General features: G+C 37.5%; 1 protein-coding gene across 1 annotated transcript in view; it reads right to left on the reverse strand.

The window, feature by feature from the left end:
* Positions 1–6,033, reverse strand: part of LOC114901861 (guanine nucleotide-binding protein G(t) subunit alpha-3-like) — a 48,938-nt gene extending 42,905 nt beyond the window's left edge. The window contains 2 exon segments of the mRNA XM_029234029.1: positions 981–1,045; positions 5,895–6,033. Of these exon segments, the coding sequence (XP_029089862.1) occupies positions 981–1,045; positions 5,895–6,033 (204 nt within the window).
* Positions 6,034–19,392: the final 13,359 nt, after the last annotated feature.

Below are 19,392 nucleotides of genomic sequence, written 5' to 3' on the forward strand. Positions count from 1 at the left end.
GAATTCAAAGGGAGTCAAAGAAAAGAGTAAAAGCTTTTTAGGCAAATGGAGAGAAATATTATATGCCAAGGGGAAGGAGCTAGCAGAGAAGAATTTTGAAAATGGCAAAGAGATAAAATAATTCATAAAGCAAAATTCTTAATACAGAAGGGGATAGAATTTATAGCACAAAGGCTGAAGTTAGCCTTAAATTAAAAATGGAATACCACCAATTCCTTAAAACTAGTTGAAGCAGAAGAGAATAAATGAAAGTTAATGCGTTTGGAGATGATGAGTGATGACTGTCTTACACAGGGGTGGTCATCTAGGGTGAGGTGGGAAGAGAGGAAGTTCTAGAAGAAAATGATGTTGGAAATGTAGAAAGAGCTGCCTTTTGGAATATTTTAGTAGAAAAGTAGGAATAAGTAAAACAATTATTAGCCCAGCTAAAGTTAAAAACAGGAGGTTGTCAGCCAGGAAACTGACAATGATAAATCGTTTTATTCTAAAATATCTGGGAATGAAGGAAATTAGGAGTTTACATTGGAACCAGGATGAGCACTGAGGGCTGAAAAGATGTTAAATAACATCACTTTGGAGGAAATCGGTTGGGAACAGTGTATTAAAACAATAATAAATGGAGAACATTGAGGAATTGTCCAGGTTTGGGGTTGTGAATGCCAGTTAAGGTAGAAGATTAAGGGGACAGAATATTTCAGAGTTTTAGGAGGCGCACAGGTATAATGGCTGACTTTGAAGGAAAATATATGAAATTAAAGAACAAATTCAGTAACTGTGAACAAGTATGAGATAGTAAAGAATCACATCCTGGTCAGAGAGTGGAATTTCCAGATACCTTAAAAGAGGAACAATTCTAAATAGCAAATTTGTTCTATTTGAATATAAAATATTGAGGCAGGAATTAAACCCTCGAGTTCTACTTTATTAACATCAGAATCTAGTAAAGAGAATGGAGATTTTCATATCTTGATTAATTTCACCCTCAGTTTCTCCTTGAATTCTGCTTCCTTAGGTGCAAATTCTACATTGATGTATTTGGAGGAAACTTAAATAAGGAGATGGATTCTGAAGTTGAATCTAAATCTTAACTGGAAGTATATTTTATTTTATGTAAAATATATCATGGAGCCTTTACACCATCAAATGTTTCACTACCCTCTTTCCTTTCTAACACAATGGAGGGGTAAACGATTTTTGTTAACTGCTCATGTTGCTTATATGAATGTTTTTAAAGGTACAGTATTGCTCTTGAGTCAATAATTCAGGTTTGAATGAAACAAATGAATATGAAAATGCTCTGTGATATAACTAGAGAGGTTCTGTTAAATTATAGTTAACGAGAGCTATTCTCAGCAAGCCAGGATGTTTAATCTCATTAACAAATACCATCATTTGGCTAAATATGAAGTGCCTTAATGAATGGTTTGCATCTTTTATGTGAGAGACTTATGAGCCTATGGTTAATGTGTCCTGATTATTTGAGATAAATTAATCTAAAACAAACAACCAAATATATGCAAAACATTCGTCTAAGTGCTTTTTTCCTATTAGAAAAAAGAGACACTGTAAAAAGCTATTTGATGCTGCCAGCTGCCATTCTTTATAAATAAATACAACTGCAAATATTTGGCTTTTCCTCTGGAACTTTCAAATTGTTATGGTGCAAATAGTTCATTGCTTTGAGATGATTTGAAATTCTCCAAGTAGACCTTTTCTTCCTGTTTTCTCTCCATTTACTCTAAAGCAATTTTAAACATTTGTATTAAAAATATTTGTGCACCCACAAGATTGATATCTTTAGAAACAAAATATTGTAAAATATTTTAAAACAAAAATGTATTGATATTACAGAAAGGAAAGAATGACTTTAATTTAAAAAAATGGAAACCTTATTCAGAAATAAGTTCTACATAAGGTTCTTATCACTAGTGATGAGAAAGAATTTTTTTTTCTTTCTAATTCTGCTAATTCTTCTTTGCAAGTTTTAAGTGTAACGTAATTATTCCAGGGGATCTGTGTATGTGATCACATCCACAGACAGGCATTGACTCTACTGGCGTAATAGAAATTCAAAACAGAGCTTCTTACACTTGTTGAATTTATACTCTAGCCAGTGACTCAGGAACACTCCAGTTTTCTGCATCCACTCCCACTCATATATAGAAATACTTCTTAAAAATAAAGACCTGTTTAAACAAATACAATATAAATAACAACTTTGATATGAATCTTATGTCCTCTTTCCTCCTGATATACGTAAGAGGAAGAAAACCTGTATACATTTACTGACATTCAATTTATTTCACATCTAGGAATCTGTTATACAGTAAGAGTAAACCACGTTTGTCTGGATTTTTACAATTCACCAAATGCTTTGACACCATCATTTCTCTGAGGTTATGTGTCTAGCTGAGGTCATTCAGAGAAGTGAAAAAAGCATAACACTTGATGAAAATATTAACAAATCAATTTTACCTCAAATGGCTTAAAAACACATTCTACTCTACCAGAATTGTAAATTGTATTCTCTCCACTCTGCCAGGTGGATAAACCTATTTAACTAATTCTACTTTGCAAGTTTTATTTTATCAATTATTTTCTAACAGGCTTTTACATAGTGTCAGAATTATTATAATTCTCCTACTGTCATACTAAAACAATGGAACATCTTCTAAAACATCCACTTGTTGAATAAGTGGGCCAATTTGGAAAATTTGATGTTGATTAGTAAGTAAATAGAAACATATTTAAAGTAGATTGAGAAATTTTAGGCTCCATCCAGGTTCATGTTTCTAAGAGCCAGATGAGTAGAATAATATTTTAAAATGATAAAACTCAGCTGGCACCATTAAAAAAATGATAGTGTGATGCTTACAAGATAGCACATAAAAAAATAAATGGTTTTAGAACTAAAGGAATAGAACAGCAGTGATGAACAGTCCATGACAATGTTGGGAATCACTGGCTAAAAGCTCATTACAATATCATAACTAAAAATTGTAGAGTGAATGAGGCAAGGTTTCAGATATGAAGAAAGAACGAAACTATTTTTTTCTCTATACTTCACAGCTTTGAATCTAACTAGCTCATGTGATAGAAATTTGTAAAAGTAAAAAAAAAAAAGTAATGTAAATAAATAAATTTGAACTGAAATTTGAAATAATAAATGTAAGGAACGGGGACAGGAAAAACAGAAACATGATCCACGTTGATTTCACAATCAAATGACATACATTTCTTTTGAATAGAATACAAGTTTAATCAAACATTTGTAAATTAAGATTTAAAAAAAAGTAACGTAGGAAGTTTACAAAAGAGAACAGCTTATTCATTAACATTTGTTTTTCTTATTAAAATGCACTCTTCCTGGGGCACCTTTACAGGCTAATTTTTTTTTTTTTTAAAGTATGTGACATTATTGTCTTGATAGCAGTTATCAAATGAGCCAGGAATGTATGTCATCTCCAGTGTTTCCTAGAAGCCTGCTTCTAGGAACAGATTTTGCATCTCTTCTATAATTTTACTGAATGTCTGAAAGGTACAATAAAAGGGAATCTGTCTGCAAAGTGATCCTTTAGTTGCAAAGTGCACTTTGATATAAATAGCTCTTCAGATTAAGTGAAACCTTGTATTCAGTAATACCAAATGGTACATCTACTTTACAGCACATGTTAAATTTGGAAAGTTGTGTTAAAGCACCTAGAAATTTGTTGGATAACAAGAGGATCAACATAAAGAATGAATTCTGTTGAAAATGTTTTTCAGATTTTTAATTTTTATAAAAATAGAGCTAGACTCAGGGACTGATTACTACCAACGCTTACCTGGTTAGTCCCACATGACGTCCGCTCACTGATAAACTTAAAAACAGTTGTTCAGACCAGACTGATGAGTGAGAATCATTGTCTCAGTGATGGGAGAAATTAGATAGATTTCATTAGTGAGGGGATTTGAGGGTGGGAAGGTTTTGTTTAGTTCCACTGAATGCTTTTATGATATCTTAATGACGCCAAATTGAATATAAAGATTATAGGTTAGAGAATTTGCTTTCAATTCAAAACATGAGAATTGAAGCAGAGTTGTTACAAACCTTTATTGTTTTGAACTTTGACAACTTAATCATTAGATATAGAACTCATATAGAGTCCAGAAGGGAAAATTTAGTCAAGTGTTTGGACATTGAAATGTGAAAAGCTAAAGAGAATTTGATTCATTTTCTGAAAATAAGATGTGACAGAAAAGTTCGGTGACATATTGTTGGAACCAGACGAATCCAAGCTTATTGTATGGTAACACTGGAAACGAATTTGTGCAATTGTCATTGTTTTAGGAAAGTTAAAGATGTAATAATACCACTAAGATTCTTTGATATCTCTTTTTTAAAAATTTATTTATTTAATTTATTTTTGGCTGTGTCGGGTCTTCATTGCTGCGTGCGGGGTCTCTCTAGTTGCTGCGAGCCGGGGGCTACTCTTACATTTCTTATAAAATGTTACCCTTTCCTCTTTATCTAGCCCACCACTTTAATCTAAAAATAATTGGTATATTGAAAATGTCTATTCTTTTGAAATTTTCTTCAAACATAGGGATTCTTAATGTATTGTATCATTATTCCTGTGCCATTGTTCTTAGTACGAGAAGGACACAGAATGCATTTGCAGGAATGCTTGGTTTTCCCTCTCATCTTTTGTTTTCTCTAAGTCCACTTATTACTTTGACTCTTGATCAAAGCCTCGGAGAATACTCTGGAGTGTTAGGGAAGGTCTGTTTTCTGGTTTCATAAGGGCTGACCCCTACATCTTTCCAAATTATCACCCTCTCTTGGTGGTTACTTGCAAGTGCTGTGGGAAGTGTGAGGCCTCAGGACTTGGGCATAAAGGGAGAAAACGTTTCCTTTCCTTGGAGGAGCAAGTGCTGGGAATGCTATGGTTCGTTTCTGAGATACTCTTGCTACTGGGAGCAAATTAGATACAGTAAAGGGACACACACACATACACACAAATGAGAGCATTTTGTTGTGTGAAAGATTCACAATTCTGAAATAAAATGAAGTCCTTTTGTGTATAACTAAGAGTAGGAGAAACATACAGCTATGATTAAATTAAAGCTGTTTTGTATTCTTTTCATAGGTCTTTATGTTATTTCAAAAATATATCTTCTAGTGACTATAACATGTTAAAAATTTTTAGAAAAATGTGTGGCATCTAGATTATTTTCATTCTTTCAATTCATTAAACATTTATTAAGTTTATAGTTGTGGTAAAATATTGTGCTGAATTTTGAGGGAATAAAAGATAGAAGAGATGTAACTCCTGACCTGAATGAATATTTAAATATCCTAAAAGGATTTAAATGGAGTATTTTTCAATCATACAGACAATATTACAGGCAGTATTCAGAAGCCTAAATAATAATATTAGTATAATTTAAAGTACTTTATCATTACTCTCCAAATAACTTGAGACTAAGCGGTTTTAACAGTACAAATAATTAAATAACATATTAGTGTTGCTATCAAACAACTCAACATATTTTCAAACAAAATGACATAAATCTTTATAACTTTGTAATTAAAGGGTTGTTTTCCATATAAAAAGTTGGTATTCACGAAATGACTAGGGTACAATAAAATAATAAATGTGCATGAGATTTTTAAAAACATAATAAAAGATTATTGACATAGGGAAATTGAACCATCTAGTAAATATTTGTCTCTGTGCTTAACAAAAGACATGTAATAAAATGCTAAACAAACAAGTAAATATTTATAGAGCACACAAAGTCAAGCTCCAAACACATTTTGATAATAAATCTCCCGTATGGTAATACCCTTGAAATTAAAGTTTGAGAAAAGTAAATAAATCACAATTGAAAAAAATCAGGGTTTTAAAGGCAAAAGAAAAAAAAGCTATTACCTAATAACAGCAACTTTACAGTTCTTGCATCTCGCTCAGCATCTTCCTGAAGCTTTTTCTCCAGTTCTTTTGATCTTTTGCCTGACTCCTTGCTCTCTGAACTAATTCCACTTCTCATCTTGTAGTGTTTGATACTTGTCAGTTTATTTGCTCAAACTTTTTGAAATGTAGAGCACAGCTCTGGTTTGGACATAGGATGTAAAAGCAGTGCTCTGCTGAAATACCCAATAGCCCATTCCCTCATTTTCTAAGACTCTGCTTTGACTAAGGAGATGCTTTCGAGCTGTCACCTGATCAAAGGGTAAAAAGCATACAACGCTATGGCAGCTAAAGAGAAAATTCTTTATGCTTTCAGATTAAATGGTTACTTCGGACACATCTTCAAACCTACTCTTCTTCCTTACAGAATAGCATACAATAATGTAGAAAGTTGTCAAAACCTGTACACTAAAAATAATCTGAAATAAACAGTTCAAATAGAATGTTTCTCACTAATAAGCAATCTTTATTACATGATTTAAAGTTATAATTACTAATGAACATGCTTGTGTCTTGTTTTTAGATATATGAGTCTTGAAATTCTTCATAATCACTCTAATATCACTATCAGAATATTTATATTGAATCACCAAATTTATAGCCTTGCTATGCTTAGATTATGACTCAAAATGACTGAGACTTAGTATCTGTCAGCCAACTAGAAAACAGCTTTTTATTTAAAAAACGGAAATAAATACATGCAGTTCTTACATCTATACACATTGCTGTGTAGCCAAACGTAGAATTCAACACACAGTGCCCTTAAATTACTTATTTTCATTTCTTAGGATCGATTTCTATAAATTGAGCTTTTACTGCTTGTGAGAAAGTCAATCCATCAACATTAATTGAGGATCCGCTTGGTGTAGACACTGAAATGTGTTTGATTCAAGCAATACATTAACTCTTTGGGGCCATTAAGCAACAGCTGCTGTGCTGGAAGGACTTTGATTGATTTGGTACTGAGGGAATAAAAAGCAATATTCTTTGTAACAGTAGGTCATTTGGTTTCTCCTGAAAAGTAAGAACAGTAAATACACCTAAACATGTTCCATGCCTTTTGACTACCCCAGTAGATGCCATGTCCTTCTTGACGAGCTGCAAGCTTGGGGACAGAGATTCTATTGTATAATTTTTTGTTCATATGAAGCATAAAGTGCTTAGGTAGTCAAGTGATGTTTTCCTTATAAACAGAGTTGGCTACCTGTGACAGCAGTCTCAGTGCACATTTTGGGACTTGTGAAAATGCCTAACTGGGAAATGTTAGAATATAGTCAGTCCATCAGCATGTTGGTGCTGTTCTTGTACCATGGGCAAAGTCTGAACAGGTGGATTTTTGCATATTCATAGAACAAGGAAATAGGCTGTCAAATTCAATACATAGTCCTGCTTTGTTTGCTTTTTCATATAAAATGTTAGGCTGTCAATACATAAGTGTAGTCAAAACTTTCTGGATTTCATCCATCCAAAGCCATTTTATGATAGTGTAAGGATGTGGAAAGGTAGGTATGTGAGGGTCCATGCAAATCGTGTGGTGTTGCTTTTAGAATGCAAAGGGCCTGCCCCAAGGGAACAAGATTTGCAATGACTGCTTTATTTATACTCATCCACGAACACAGAGTCTATGCTAACTGCAACACAAGATCACAAACGTTAAAATCTTTTATCATTTTTCTTATAAATTTATTTTATTTATTTATTTTTGGCTGCATTGGGTCTTCCTTGCTGCGCGCAGCCTCTCTCTAGTTGCGGCAGGCGGGGGCTACTCCTAGTTGCAGTGCGCAGGCTTCTCACTGCAGTGTCTTCTCTTGTTGTGGAGCACGGGTTCTAGGTACACGGGCTTCAGTAGTTGGAGCACACGGGCTCAGTAGTTGTGGCTCGCGGGCTCTAGAGTGCAGGCTCAGTAGTTGTGGCGCACGAGCTTAGTTGCTCTGCGGCATGTGGGGTCTTCTTGGACCAGGGCTTGAACCCGTGTCCCTTGCATTGGCAGGCGGGTTCTCAACCACTGCGCCACCGGGGAAGCCCCCGTTAAAATCTTTTTGCCTTTTGTTTTTACGTAAAAATTGAATGTGAAGTACCTTGAATATAAAAGACTCTTGTATGTTCCATAGCAATTATGAACGGATAAGGTACTTCGTATAATTGCATTCAGGTAAATATACCCCATAGCTTTTTGGTGGGGACATACCCTGGCTTTGAAAGGGTATGTGTTTTAGTAGGACTTCCTAAGTGGGTTACTGACGAAAACGGACCAGCTCTTTCAGGAGTAGAATTGTGCATTTTCTGCACTGTATAAAATTATGAATTTCCACTTTTCTGTGTAACCCAGAATGTTCAGTCATCAACTTTATGAGATTATTATGTGATTTTTTTCATCAGCGACTAAAATAATCTTGACATAAAATTCAAGATGTGTCTATATTTAAGGGAGGGAGGCTGGAGAAAGCCAGAGAAAAGAGAAAGGCTTCTTTCCCATCCCTCTCCCCTGGGTGCCTGGGACACAACTTCAACAATGACCTGAGGTTAATACAGCTATTAATCCATGATGCTTCACTTGGGATTATGGCTTTCTGGACCCAAGAAAATGATGACAGTAAAACAGTAAATTCTGCTAGAGTGAGCACAACATCTTATTAGCTTGGATGTCCTCCACAGTATTTGGCACAGTGCTAACTAGAGGAAATGTTCAAAAGTTATTTCTTTTTAAAAAATTGATAGAGACCTGGGGCCTTTTTGGTGTGTGCTCTGCTGAGGTGACAGTATGGTTAGCATTTCTTTCCAAGGTTCAACGTCATAGTGGGTCTATCTCAACACCCTAGAAATTTTAGAGTGACTCAAAAAATCAACAAAAAAGCCCAATTTTAGTCAGAAGTTAGGTCAATATCTATTGATACCATGACAACTGTTAGCCCAATATTTACCCCCTTTTTTTTTCTCGGCCTTAAAAATAACACCAGCACTCATGTAACACTCCCTTTCTATTGTTCAACCTTGCTCCATAGTGAGGGAAAATTGATAGACAATGTCAATAGGAAAAGGTAACTAAATTCGATGTTTTTGTTCAAGGAAAAATGTGGCCATAAATTTTGTTCTTTAAAACAGAAACATAAAGCTATTCAAGACCATATCATGTTAGAGTTTTATATATTGACCAGCTAAAAAGGCAGATTACTTTGTGTACACACATACACACACACACACAGATACACACGTATGTGCATGCCCAACCCAAACACACTGTTGGAGCATCATGGTCTTTTAAAATAGTCATTCAAAAATGACTTCTAAGAACATTGTTGCCTTTAAAAAAAAAATCACAAACCTGATTGTCAACATCTTCTTTGGGCAACAGGCTGTGCAAGAAAGAAAATTGAGGAGGTAAAATACAAAGAGTGAGTCCTCAATGCTAAAGGTCACTGAAATACTGCAAGCTTATATGGTGTCATAATTTTTCCTCTGTCTGTTTTGGATCAGGTTCTCTGAATCTTCAGACTGGGACATTAGCCTTTAAACAGTTTGAATAATCACCATTTTACATTTATATTTCAACATCTAGCTTGAGATGACGTGTGATTATTTACCATTTGCTTTTAGTATTGAGATGTCAACCTACGTTTTTAGAGATGTCTCTTTTGCCGGTATTACCGGATCTAAAATAGTCATCAAGCTGGATTTCCCCTGAGATTGTGGCATGTGGCTGACATCAATAAGTGGCTTCAGTGGCTCAGCTCCTTCTGAAAATTGTCAAATCAGGTTGCCATCTGTATTATTTATTTTTTTTCCATATCTAATAGGAGGTGTTGACTTCAGGCATTGGGTCCCTGGGTGGTTTGAGTCCTGGTTCCCTTAGCAGTGACCTTTATCCTTGTGTATTCCCATGACATTTGAGGCAAACTATCCCTTCTTTGCTAATTGTACTCAGATGTGCACTTCCGGGAGCTCTGTGCATGGTATTTCCTCCAGAGAGCTCATGTCTTTGGGGACTTCCTGAGAGCAGTCTTTCCATCTTGAGGGAATAGGGCAAAACTTGGTGTTTCAAGTTAGCACATTCAGATGGTGCAATAAGTTTACAGTGCCAGCCTTAAGCAGCTCTTATATCTCAAGAGGTAGTGCAAATACATATTTTTATTCATTGCAGTTGATTTCTACCTTTATTTTGCTACATACTCCTCTTTATGGATTAGGATGTAATTATATACAGTGATTATTGGGAATAAAAAATGTTACAAGCCTAACTGACAAATAGATAATTATTTCCTGTGGGACCTCTTCCTGTCCCAAATTCTGTCTCTTAAAAAAAAAAAAAAACCTTTTATATTTCTTTAATGCAACATTTCCACTACATATTCGCTTAATCTTACTCCTCAATAACTTCAGTCCTGATGATTTGCAACCACCTCTTATTTAGCTTTCCTGATTCTAGTCTCTACCCTATCCCAGTCTAACCTGTCTGCTTGTGCCATGTTAAATTACCTCAAACTCAAGTTTCATCATACTACTTTTCGTGTTGAAAAAGAACTTCTTGTTTATCACTGTCTCCTATATTAATCCTACCACCATGCACTCAATGATATAGTCAGCACCACCCAACTCTCCAAATGTACTTCCCATGACTTCTCATAACACATTCTCTATTAGAGCTGGGCTTTTACCTGCTTCCTAATTAGGTGTCCCAACTTAGCTTTCACTCATGCTTTTTTTTCTCACTAGGAATATCTTGATCTTCCATGGCTGACTTTTTCTCATATAATCATCCTTTATGAGAGAACCTAATCTGTATATTCTCCAATATGCTTCACATCTACTGTCCCCCATTAGGTGATTCTTTACTTTTCAAATCCCTAAGAGGAATCTGTTGCTGATCAGTTTGTCCATCCTCATTACCTAGGCAGAGTATTTTGCAGTGACCATGCCCTCTGGTACCTCTCTTCTGTTTGTAACCTCCAAACTGAGAGTACATAGAAGAAAATCTTGTTTATTGAAATAATTAGTAAATAGTGAGTGATCAGTAGATATATGCTGTTTGACAGCTCTTTGCTCCATCTTGGAAATGCACGATTCTCCTTCCCAAATGATTGCAAATGTGAAATATTACCTCTAGAATGGCAGGGATTCATTTATTCAACAATTGATATATTTAACATTGTTAGGTACCAGGCATGGGAGATACAGCAGTAAACAAATTAGATGCCTCCTGTAACAGAGCTCAAATTCTAGTGTGTGAGTGCATAGGGGGGTTCACACAGACAATAAACACACTAAATATTTCAAGGATATAGAATTATAGATGGTGACAACTGTTTAAAAAAGAAAACAGAGAATGGACATAAGGAGCATGGGGGTGGTGGTAAGGATGAGCGATTCGAATTTTATGTAATACATCCAAGAAAGACCAAACTGAAAAGGTAATTATTTTAGGTCAAGTTCCATAAAAACTGACTTTTATATGAAAAAGGCATGCAGAAATTTGACTGGAAAGTGTTCTTTGGAATACTCCATGTAAGTGAGTGAAGGAAGCAATATTGGCAAAAGGAGAAATTGGAGTGCAGTGGAGTTGCAACATGGAACTTAGCCAACCGTCTGGGGAACTTCAAAGCTGAGATGGTCCTTCAGATTTATACTGAAATGGAGCACAAAGACTGGGGCACTCCACTCCATTTAAGGACCATGACAGCTGGGGACTGGGTGGGGCAGTAAAAGAGGCTCCCATCTGACATTCCTCACTATGCTAACTCTTACTGTACAAGCCAAAAAAAAGCAAAATGGGGAGTCTGCCATGTATATTCATTCCAACTGTGATATATACTCATTCCAATTATACATTCAGGGAATTGAGAAATGATTACTGGCTGGATCTGTGAATCCACTGGGCCCACTGTGACATTTATGTGGCCCAGGATACACTTATTACCTGGTTCCCATATGTCTCCACTCTAACATGAGGGCCGCAATGCTACTGCTGGTCCCCACGTATCAAAGTCCAATCAGACCTCCTAGGATTTGTTTAGTGAATCTTCATTCTATACATTTGTCATGGTGTTGAAGATTTCTCCTTCATGAGGATCTTTCAGTATCTGGGATCTAGCTCTGAGAAATAGCTCAGTTCTGAAAACAGAATAAGGGATCAAGACATTTTTTGACATTATCCCTCTAATAATTATCCATGACTCTTGGGGTTGTTTAAATTCAGCAGTACTCATATGGCCTGTTCACTTATTTTGGTCTTAAGAACACTCTGTTCTATTAAGTATTTCCATAGGTCTCTGCATATCAGGCTCTGCTGGCTGCCACTCTGACCTTTACTCTCTTTATAATATTACACCTGCTTTGGTGCTGATAATTAAATGCTGGTACCTGGCTTCTATTATTTTGGGGTCTTATAATTCCCATTGCTTTGAGGAAACCTAGGTCTGTAATTGCATTTTCTTTCATCAACCCCTGCCTATAGAGAACCATCTCAATAATGCTGAAATTCCTCCCCCCACTAGTGCATTCCTTACTATTTTAATACATGGAAATGTGTTTGATCATTTCCTAAAGTCTGATTATTTTTCCAATCTAGGAAGCCAACTTCTCTGAGCCTTTTGTTGCCTTCCTCTACCATTTTCCCTGGGACAACACTGTATCTAGGCTCCTAAGAGCCATCTTAGAAAATATGTTGGTACTGTTTCCTAGGGGGTCGGCATCCTGTATCATAGGAAAGTGCTTCTGTATGATACTTCTCCTTTATCCAACTTTATGTTCCACCTTCCTTTGATCTAGCACCCTTAACATCCAAATATATATAGGTGTGTATATAAATATACATATATACTCATCTAGCTCCTGCAAGTACATGTTGGATAGTTTCTGGAGCTCTTTTGGCTTGTGGGCTCTTTCTTCTGGTAGCAGGTCCAGAACTTCCCTGGTCAGATTATGTCATAAATAGATTACAGTTATTAACCTGGTCTCCTGAAGCAGTGGGTATAGATCCTCATTAGATTGAATATTTCCTTATAAGACAAAGGACTCTGCATTGTCTTCATGCAAGAGGGGGTGTTATTTTTAAAAGGGAATTGTGTAACACTTTTGCCAGCTCAGAAGGTCCAAGTAGAATCTAAGGATTCAAGATTTTTTGATGCATCAACTCAGGCATCGCTATTCTAATTATCTAGGTCCCATTCCTTTCCATGAAGACCTTGACTTTGGTGTTACAGTCTTGCCAAGGTTGAAAATTCAGTCTTCTGTTGGACTCTCCTATCTTTATAATTAAGTCCTATGCCTGATCATTACTTTTTCCACCTTCATCTCTACAGGAGATCCTCTGACTTTTGGACTTTGCATTAAGTTTCTGATTAATCACCCTTGGCCTTCCATTGTCATTTTTCAGTGAATTAATAGCTCCCAGCAACAGCCATGATGATGCTACCATCCTTATAATTTCTACTTGCCCTAACTCTTTCAAACACTGAGATTTTTCTTACTTATATATCGTCTCTCACTGATCTCCAATCTCAGATTACTACCAGTGAAATTTTTTAAAAACTTAACTGCTATTGCAAGCCGGGGGCTATCAGTCATAAACCTACCACTAGTAATGGGGCCCTAATTGCCCAGCTGGCTGAAGGTTGAGAGTGGGTGGTGGGTAATCTAGTTCCAATATCCATTTACAGTCTGCTTCTAAGGGACCACTCCTGGTACCAACTCTCTCAGATTATGTTTCCTGGAAACAGAATCTGAGGCAGATTTGCATGAAGAAGAGGGGTGGAGAACACCTTTGGCAGATACACCTGTATGGAAGGAGGGAGGCAGAGCTTGGCAGTAGGGAAGGGTGAACTATATGCAGTTGTAATGAGGGCTTCAACTGATCCTTTGGGGAGTCTGTAACTGGAATGATTCTTCAAAGTTGTACTTGAGAAGGGAGATTAACGTTTATACTCCCAAGTTGCCAGTCATTGGATGAGGGTTGCTTTCAGGTGAGAGTTATAACCTTGGGCAAGGCAGCTCCTTTTGGTCAAGGACCCCTCCCTGGAGAGGTACTTAGCTGCCAACACTGCCGGTAGCTGGAAGAACAAGTGTCTCAGTCGTGAAAGGAGCTCTTAGTGGTGCAGCAGAATGTTCACTTCAGTAACATTTGGGCAAATACATCAAACAGATGAGGAATGAACAACACAGACATCTAGAGAAAGACAAATCTGAGCGAAGGGAATAGTAATTGTGAAGGCTTTGAGGCAGGCATTGGCCTAGTGTGATTGAAGAATCACAGGGAACCAGGGTGGCTAGAGTAGAGTGAGTGCAGGGACAGTAGTAGAAGAAGAAAAGAGTGAGTGAGCATAGGGTGGGTTCTTCAGATTATTGAGGGACTTCTAAATTAGCTCAGGACTTAACCCTGTGAGAGTTTGGAAAACACTGCAGGGATTTGAGCAGGGGAATAAATTGATAGAACCAACATGTTCACGGGAGAATTATGGATGACATGTTGAAAATTAGGAAAATTTCGCAGTAGTCCGGGTAAAAGGCAATGTGATTTAGGCTGGATTGTTGCCCTGGTAACAAATGGACAGATTTCAGACACATGTTACAGGTAGAACTGGCAGGGTTTGAGATGCAGTGTTTAAGAGAAAGAAAGGGGCTTGAGTAATTTTAAGAATGGAGTTTCTACATACTGAGATGAGGAATACTATGGAACAAGCAGATTTGGAGGAGAAAGATCAGGAGCTCAATTTTGAATATCATATTTGAAAAATTATTAGCCACATTAAGTGTTCAAGCAGGCTACCCATACATGCATTTCAATGTCAGAATTTTGGCTAGAATATAACTTTTTAAATTGAGGTATAGTTAATTTACAATGTTGTGTTTGTTTCAAGTGTACAGCAAAGTGATTCAGTTATACATACATACATATATGTATGTATTCTTTTTCAGATAATTTTCCATGATAAGTTATTACAAGATATTGGGTGTAGTTCCCTGTGCTATACAGTAGGTCTTTGCTGTTTACTTATTTTATATATAGTAGTGTGTATATGTTAATCCCATACTCCTAATTTATCCCTCCCCCTATCCCCCCTATAGCTTTCCCCATTGATAACCAGAAGTTTGTTTTCTTTGTCTGGGAATCTGTTTCTGTTTTGAAAATAAGTTCGTTTGTATCATTTTTTTCAGATTCCACATATAAGTAATATCATACGAGGGCTAGAATGTAATTTGAAAGTCATCAGCAGATAATGACATTTAAAGCTACAAAAGTAGATGAAATAATCAAGGGAACATGTAAAGAGAGAAAAGAGCTTCAGGGACTGTGTCCAAGGTCATTTAAAGAAGTCTGAGAAGTTGCTGCTAATGTGGAAGGAGAATAGTCTGGAGAATAGATTGTCCTCCTAGAAGCCAAGGGAAGAAAGGGTCTTAAGAAAATGGAGTGACTAACTCTGTCAAAAGCTAGTGACTGGTCAAGTAAAAAATATACTGAGAATTAATCATTGAGTCTGATAAGTCCTACATCTAACATTTCCAGGGCCAGAGTATCATTCAAAGCATGTGTACTAGACATCTAAATATTTATGTTATAAATCAAGCTTACAAACTTAAAAATTCTTTCCTCTTACTTAAAAAAGTAACTTGATAATGTTGTGAAAAGACACGTTCAAATTTAACACAGTTTGCCTCCTTTTCATTAGTGAAATATGAAAGTGTAAGGATCCTACCCCCCTTCTCTACCCACTATCCACTCAGTGCTCTGCCACGAGAATTCTTGCACAGGCAAGCCCTGCCCAAGCTCTGTTAACAGCCGACAGACAGGCTGCCTTTTGGCAATCCCTTTTGGCAAGCCCTCTGGCCTAGGGATAAGTATGTCAGTGGTGTGATCTACTCCCGAGTGGTCAGACTCACAGAAGAGGCCCATGCAGAACCTGAAGTGGGTTTAAGTGATCTTAGCAAGAAATTATGGGGTTCTGGTTGCCTGGAGTGTGGGCTACAAGAGGATTGTAGGCTCCAGGTGGGCATTTCCCCTTGGCCCCTGAACTCCTTGCTCCACTGGGGAGAAGCTCAGCCTGTGAAGGGCCAGAGCAGGAATTTCCAAGTTGCAGGGCCCAGGGAAGTGTCCCCTGTTGACTGATTCTAGAGGTGATACAGAATTTAGAAACATTGTCCTGGATAATAGTGGTTTCAAGGCATTGTCAAGAGTGGAAAAATAATCCAAAAGAACAAAAAAAGGGGGGGGGAGGGGACAAAGACTAGAGACTACAATGGACATTGCTTTCAAGGTGCTTTCCTGTACAGGAAATGAGAGGACTAGCATGGTAACTGGTAGGGGAAGTTGATCAAAAAAGTCTGCTTTAATCTTGAGAGAGAAAAATGGAGCTGGTGGAATCAGGCGCCCTGACTTTAGACTCTACTACAAATCTACAGTAATCAAGACAGTATGGTACTGACACAAAAAAAGAAATATAGATCAATGGAACAGGATAGAAAGCCCAGAGATAATCCCACGCACATATGGTCACCTTATCTTTGATAAAGGAGGCAAGAATATACGATGGAGAAAAGACAGCCTCTTCAATAAGTGGTGCTGGGAAAACGGGACAGCCACATGTAAAAGAATGAAATTAGAACACTTCCTAACACCATACACAAAAATAAACTCGAAATGGATTAAAGATCTAAATGTAAGGCCAGACACTATCAAACTCTTAGAGGAAAACATAGGAAGAACACTCTTTGACATAAATCACAGCAAGATCGTTTTTGACCCACCTCCTAGAGAAATGGGAATAAAAACAAAACTACAGTGGGACCTAATGAAACTGAAAAGCTTTTGCACAGCAAAGGAAACCATAAACACGATGAAAAGACAACCCTCAGAATGGGAGAAAATATTTGCCAATGAAGCAACTGACAAAGGATTAATCCCTCAAATATACAAGGGACTCATGCAGCTCAATATCAAAAAAACAAAAAAAACCCAATCGAAAAATGGGCAGAAGACCTAAATAGACATTTCTCCAAAGAACATATACAGATTGCCAACAAACACGTGAAAGGATGCTCAACATCACTAATCACTAGTCATTAGAGAAATGCAAATCAAAACTACAATGAGGTATCACCTCACACCAGTCAGAATGGCCATCATCAAAAAATCTACAAACAATAAATGCTGGAGAGGGTGTGGAGAAAAGGGAAGCCTCCTGTACTGTTGGTGGGAATGTAAATTGTTACAGCCACTATGGAGAACAGTATGGAGGTTCATTAAAAACTAAAAATAGAATTACCATATGACCCAGCAATCCCACTACTGGGCATATACCGTGAGAAAACCATAATTCAAAAAGAGTCATGTACCACAATGTTCATTGCAGCTCTATTTACAATAGCCAGAACATGGAAGCAACCTAAGTGTCCATCAAGAGATGAATGGTTAAAGAAGATGTGGCACATATATACAATTGGAATATTAGCCATAAAAAGAAACGAAATTGAGTTATTTGTAATGAGGTGGATGAACCTAGAGTCTGTCATACAGAGTGAAGTAAGTCAGAAAGAGAAAAACATACCATATGCTAACACATATATATGGAATCTAAAAAAAAAAAAAAAAAAAGTTCTGAAGAACCTAGGGGCAGGACAGGGATAAAGACGCAGACGTAGAGAATGGACTTCAGGACATGGGGGGGGGAAGGATAAGCTGGGATGAAGTGAGAGAGTAGCATTGACATATATACACTACCAAATGTAAACTAGATAGCTAGTGGGAAGCAGCCGCATAGCACAGGGAGATCGGCTCAGTTCTTTGTGACCACCTAGAGGGGTAGGATAGGTGGGAGGGAGACACAAGAGGAAGGGGATATGGGGATATATGTATATGTATAGCTGATTCACTTTGTCATACAGCAGAAACTAATACACCATTGTAAAGCAATCATACGCCAATAAAGATGTTTTAAAAAAAGAGGCTGGGGCTTCCCTGGTGGCACAGTGGTTGAGAGTCCCCCTGCTAATGCAGGGGACACGGGTTCGTGCCCCGGTCCAGGAAGATCCCACGTGCTGCGGAGCGGCTGGGCCCGTGAGCCATGGCCGCTGAGCCTGCGCGTCCGGAGCCTGTGCTCCGCAACGGGAGAGGCCACAGCAGTGAGAGGCCCGCGTACTGACAAAAAAAGAAAAAAAAAAAAAAAAGCTGCTTTTGGTCCATCTGTGTCGTACAGAGTGAAGTAAGTCAGAAAGAGAAAAACAAATATCTTATATTAACGCATATATGTTGAATTTAGAAAAATGGTACAGATGAACCTATTCGCAGGGCAGGAATAGAGATGCAGATGTAGAGAAATGATGTGCGGACACAGGGCAGGGGGAAGGGAGGGATGAATTGGGACATTGGGATTGACGTATATACACTACCATGTGTAAAACGGATAGCTTAGCTAGTGGGAACCTGCTGTATAGTGCAGGGAGCTCAGCTCGGTGCTGTTTGGTGACCTAGGTGGGAGGATTGGGGCAGAGGGGGTGGGAGGGAGGTCCAGGAGGGAGGGGATATAGGTATACATATAGCTGATGCACTTTGTTGTACAGTAGAAAATAACACAACATTATAAAGCAACTATACCCCAATTAAAAAGAAAAAGGATGGTTTTGTATATGCTGATGAGAAAGACACAGTGGAGAGGAAAAATGTTAAAATTTGATAGTACATAATAGAGAAGGGATGGTATTGTTAAAGTGATATCCTTGAGTAGGTGATGAAGGATGGGATGTAGTGCACCGTGGATGGTTGTTTTCTATTAGAACACCAGACAGTTCATTCACAGTAACAAGAGAGAAGGAAAAGTAAATAAATACAGAAGCAGATAGAGGTTAGGTGTGATGGTGGAAGGGTGTAAATGTCTCCTCTGGTTGCTTCTATTTTCTCAGTGAAATAGCAAGAGTGGGAACATGTGTTGGAGATACAAGAAAAAAAGAAAAAGAATAAAATAGTGACCTACTTCCTTATCAGCTCTTATTTAAATAACTCCTTGTATCAGTCATGCAACCCCACCCGTCCGCCTCTACCAACGATGTCTCAACAGCCATTCATGTTTGCCAAATCATCCATTCCTTTTTCTCTTAGGAGTTGTCCTTGAATTATTTGCAGATTTGGAGATTGCTAACCACTCATTCCTCTGAAGCCTCTCTCACTAGGGCTTTCATGCTAGGGCTATTCTCCTTTTCTACCTTCTCACCTTGTCTTCGCTAAATTCTTCCTCTCGTACTCATTTCTAAAGCCAGTTTTTTTTCATGTTCCTGTCTTTTAAATCCCCTGTTCCTTCTCCAGGCAATCTCATTTCCTCTTTAGGGTTCCACGATCACGAGATGAAGTTGTTTACCCCAAATGTTTACCTCCACATAGACCACCCCCACTTCAGCTTGTGGCTAGTCCTACAGCACTTCAAAGTGAAAGTGTTTGAAAGTGAACTCACCCTAGCTC

The sequence above is a fragment of the Monodon monoceros genome, unplaced genomic scaffold, assembly GCF_005190385.1.
Source record: "Monodon monoceros isolate NGI ecotype Baffin Bay Population unplaced genomic scaffold, NGI_Narwhal_1 Super_Scaffold_2, whole genome shotgun sequence".
NCBI lineage: Eukaryota > Metazoa > Chordata > Mammalia > Artiodactyla > Monodontidae > Monodon > Monodon monoceros.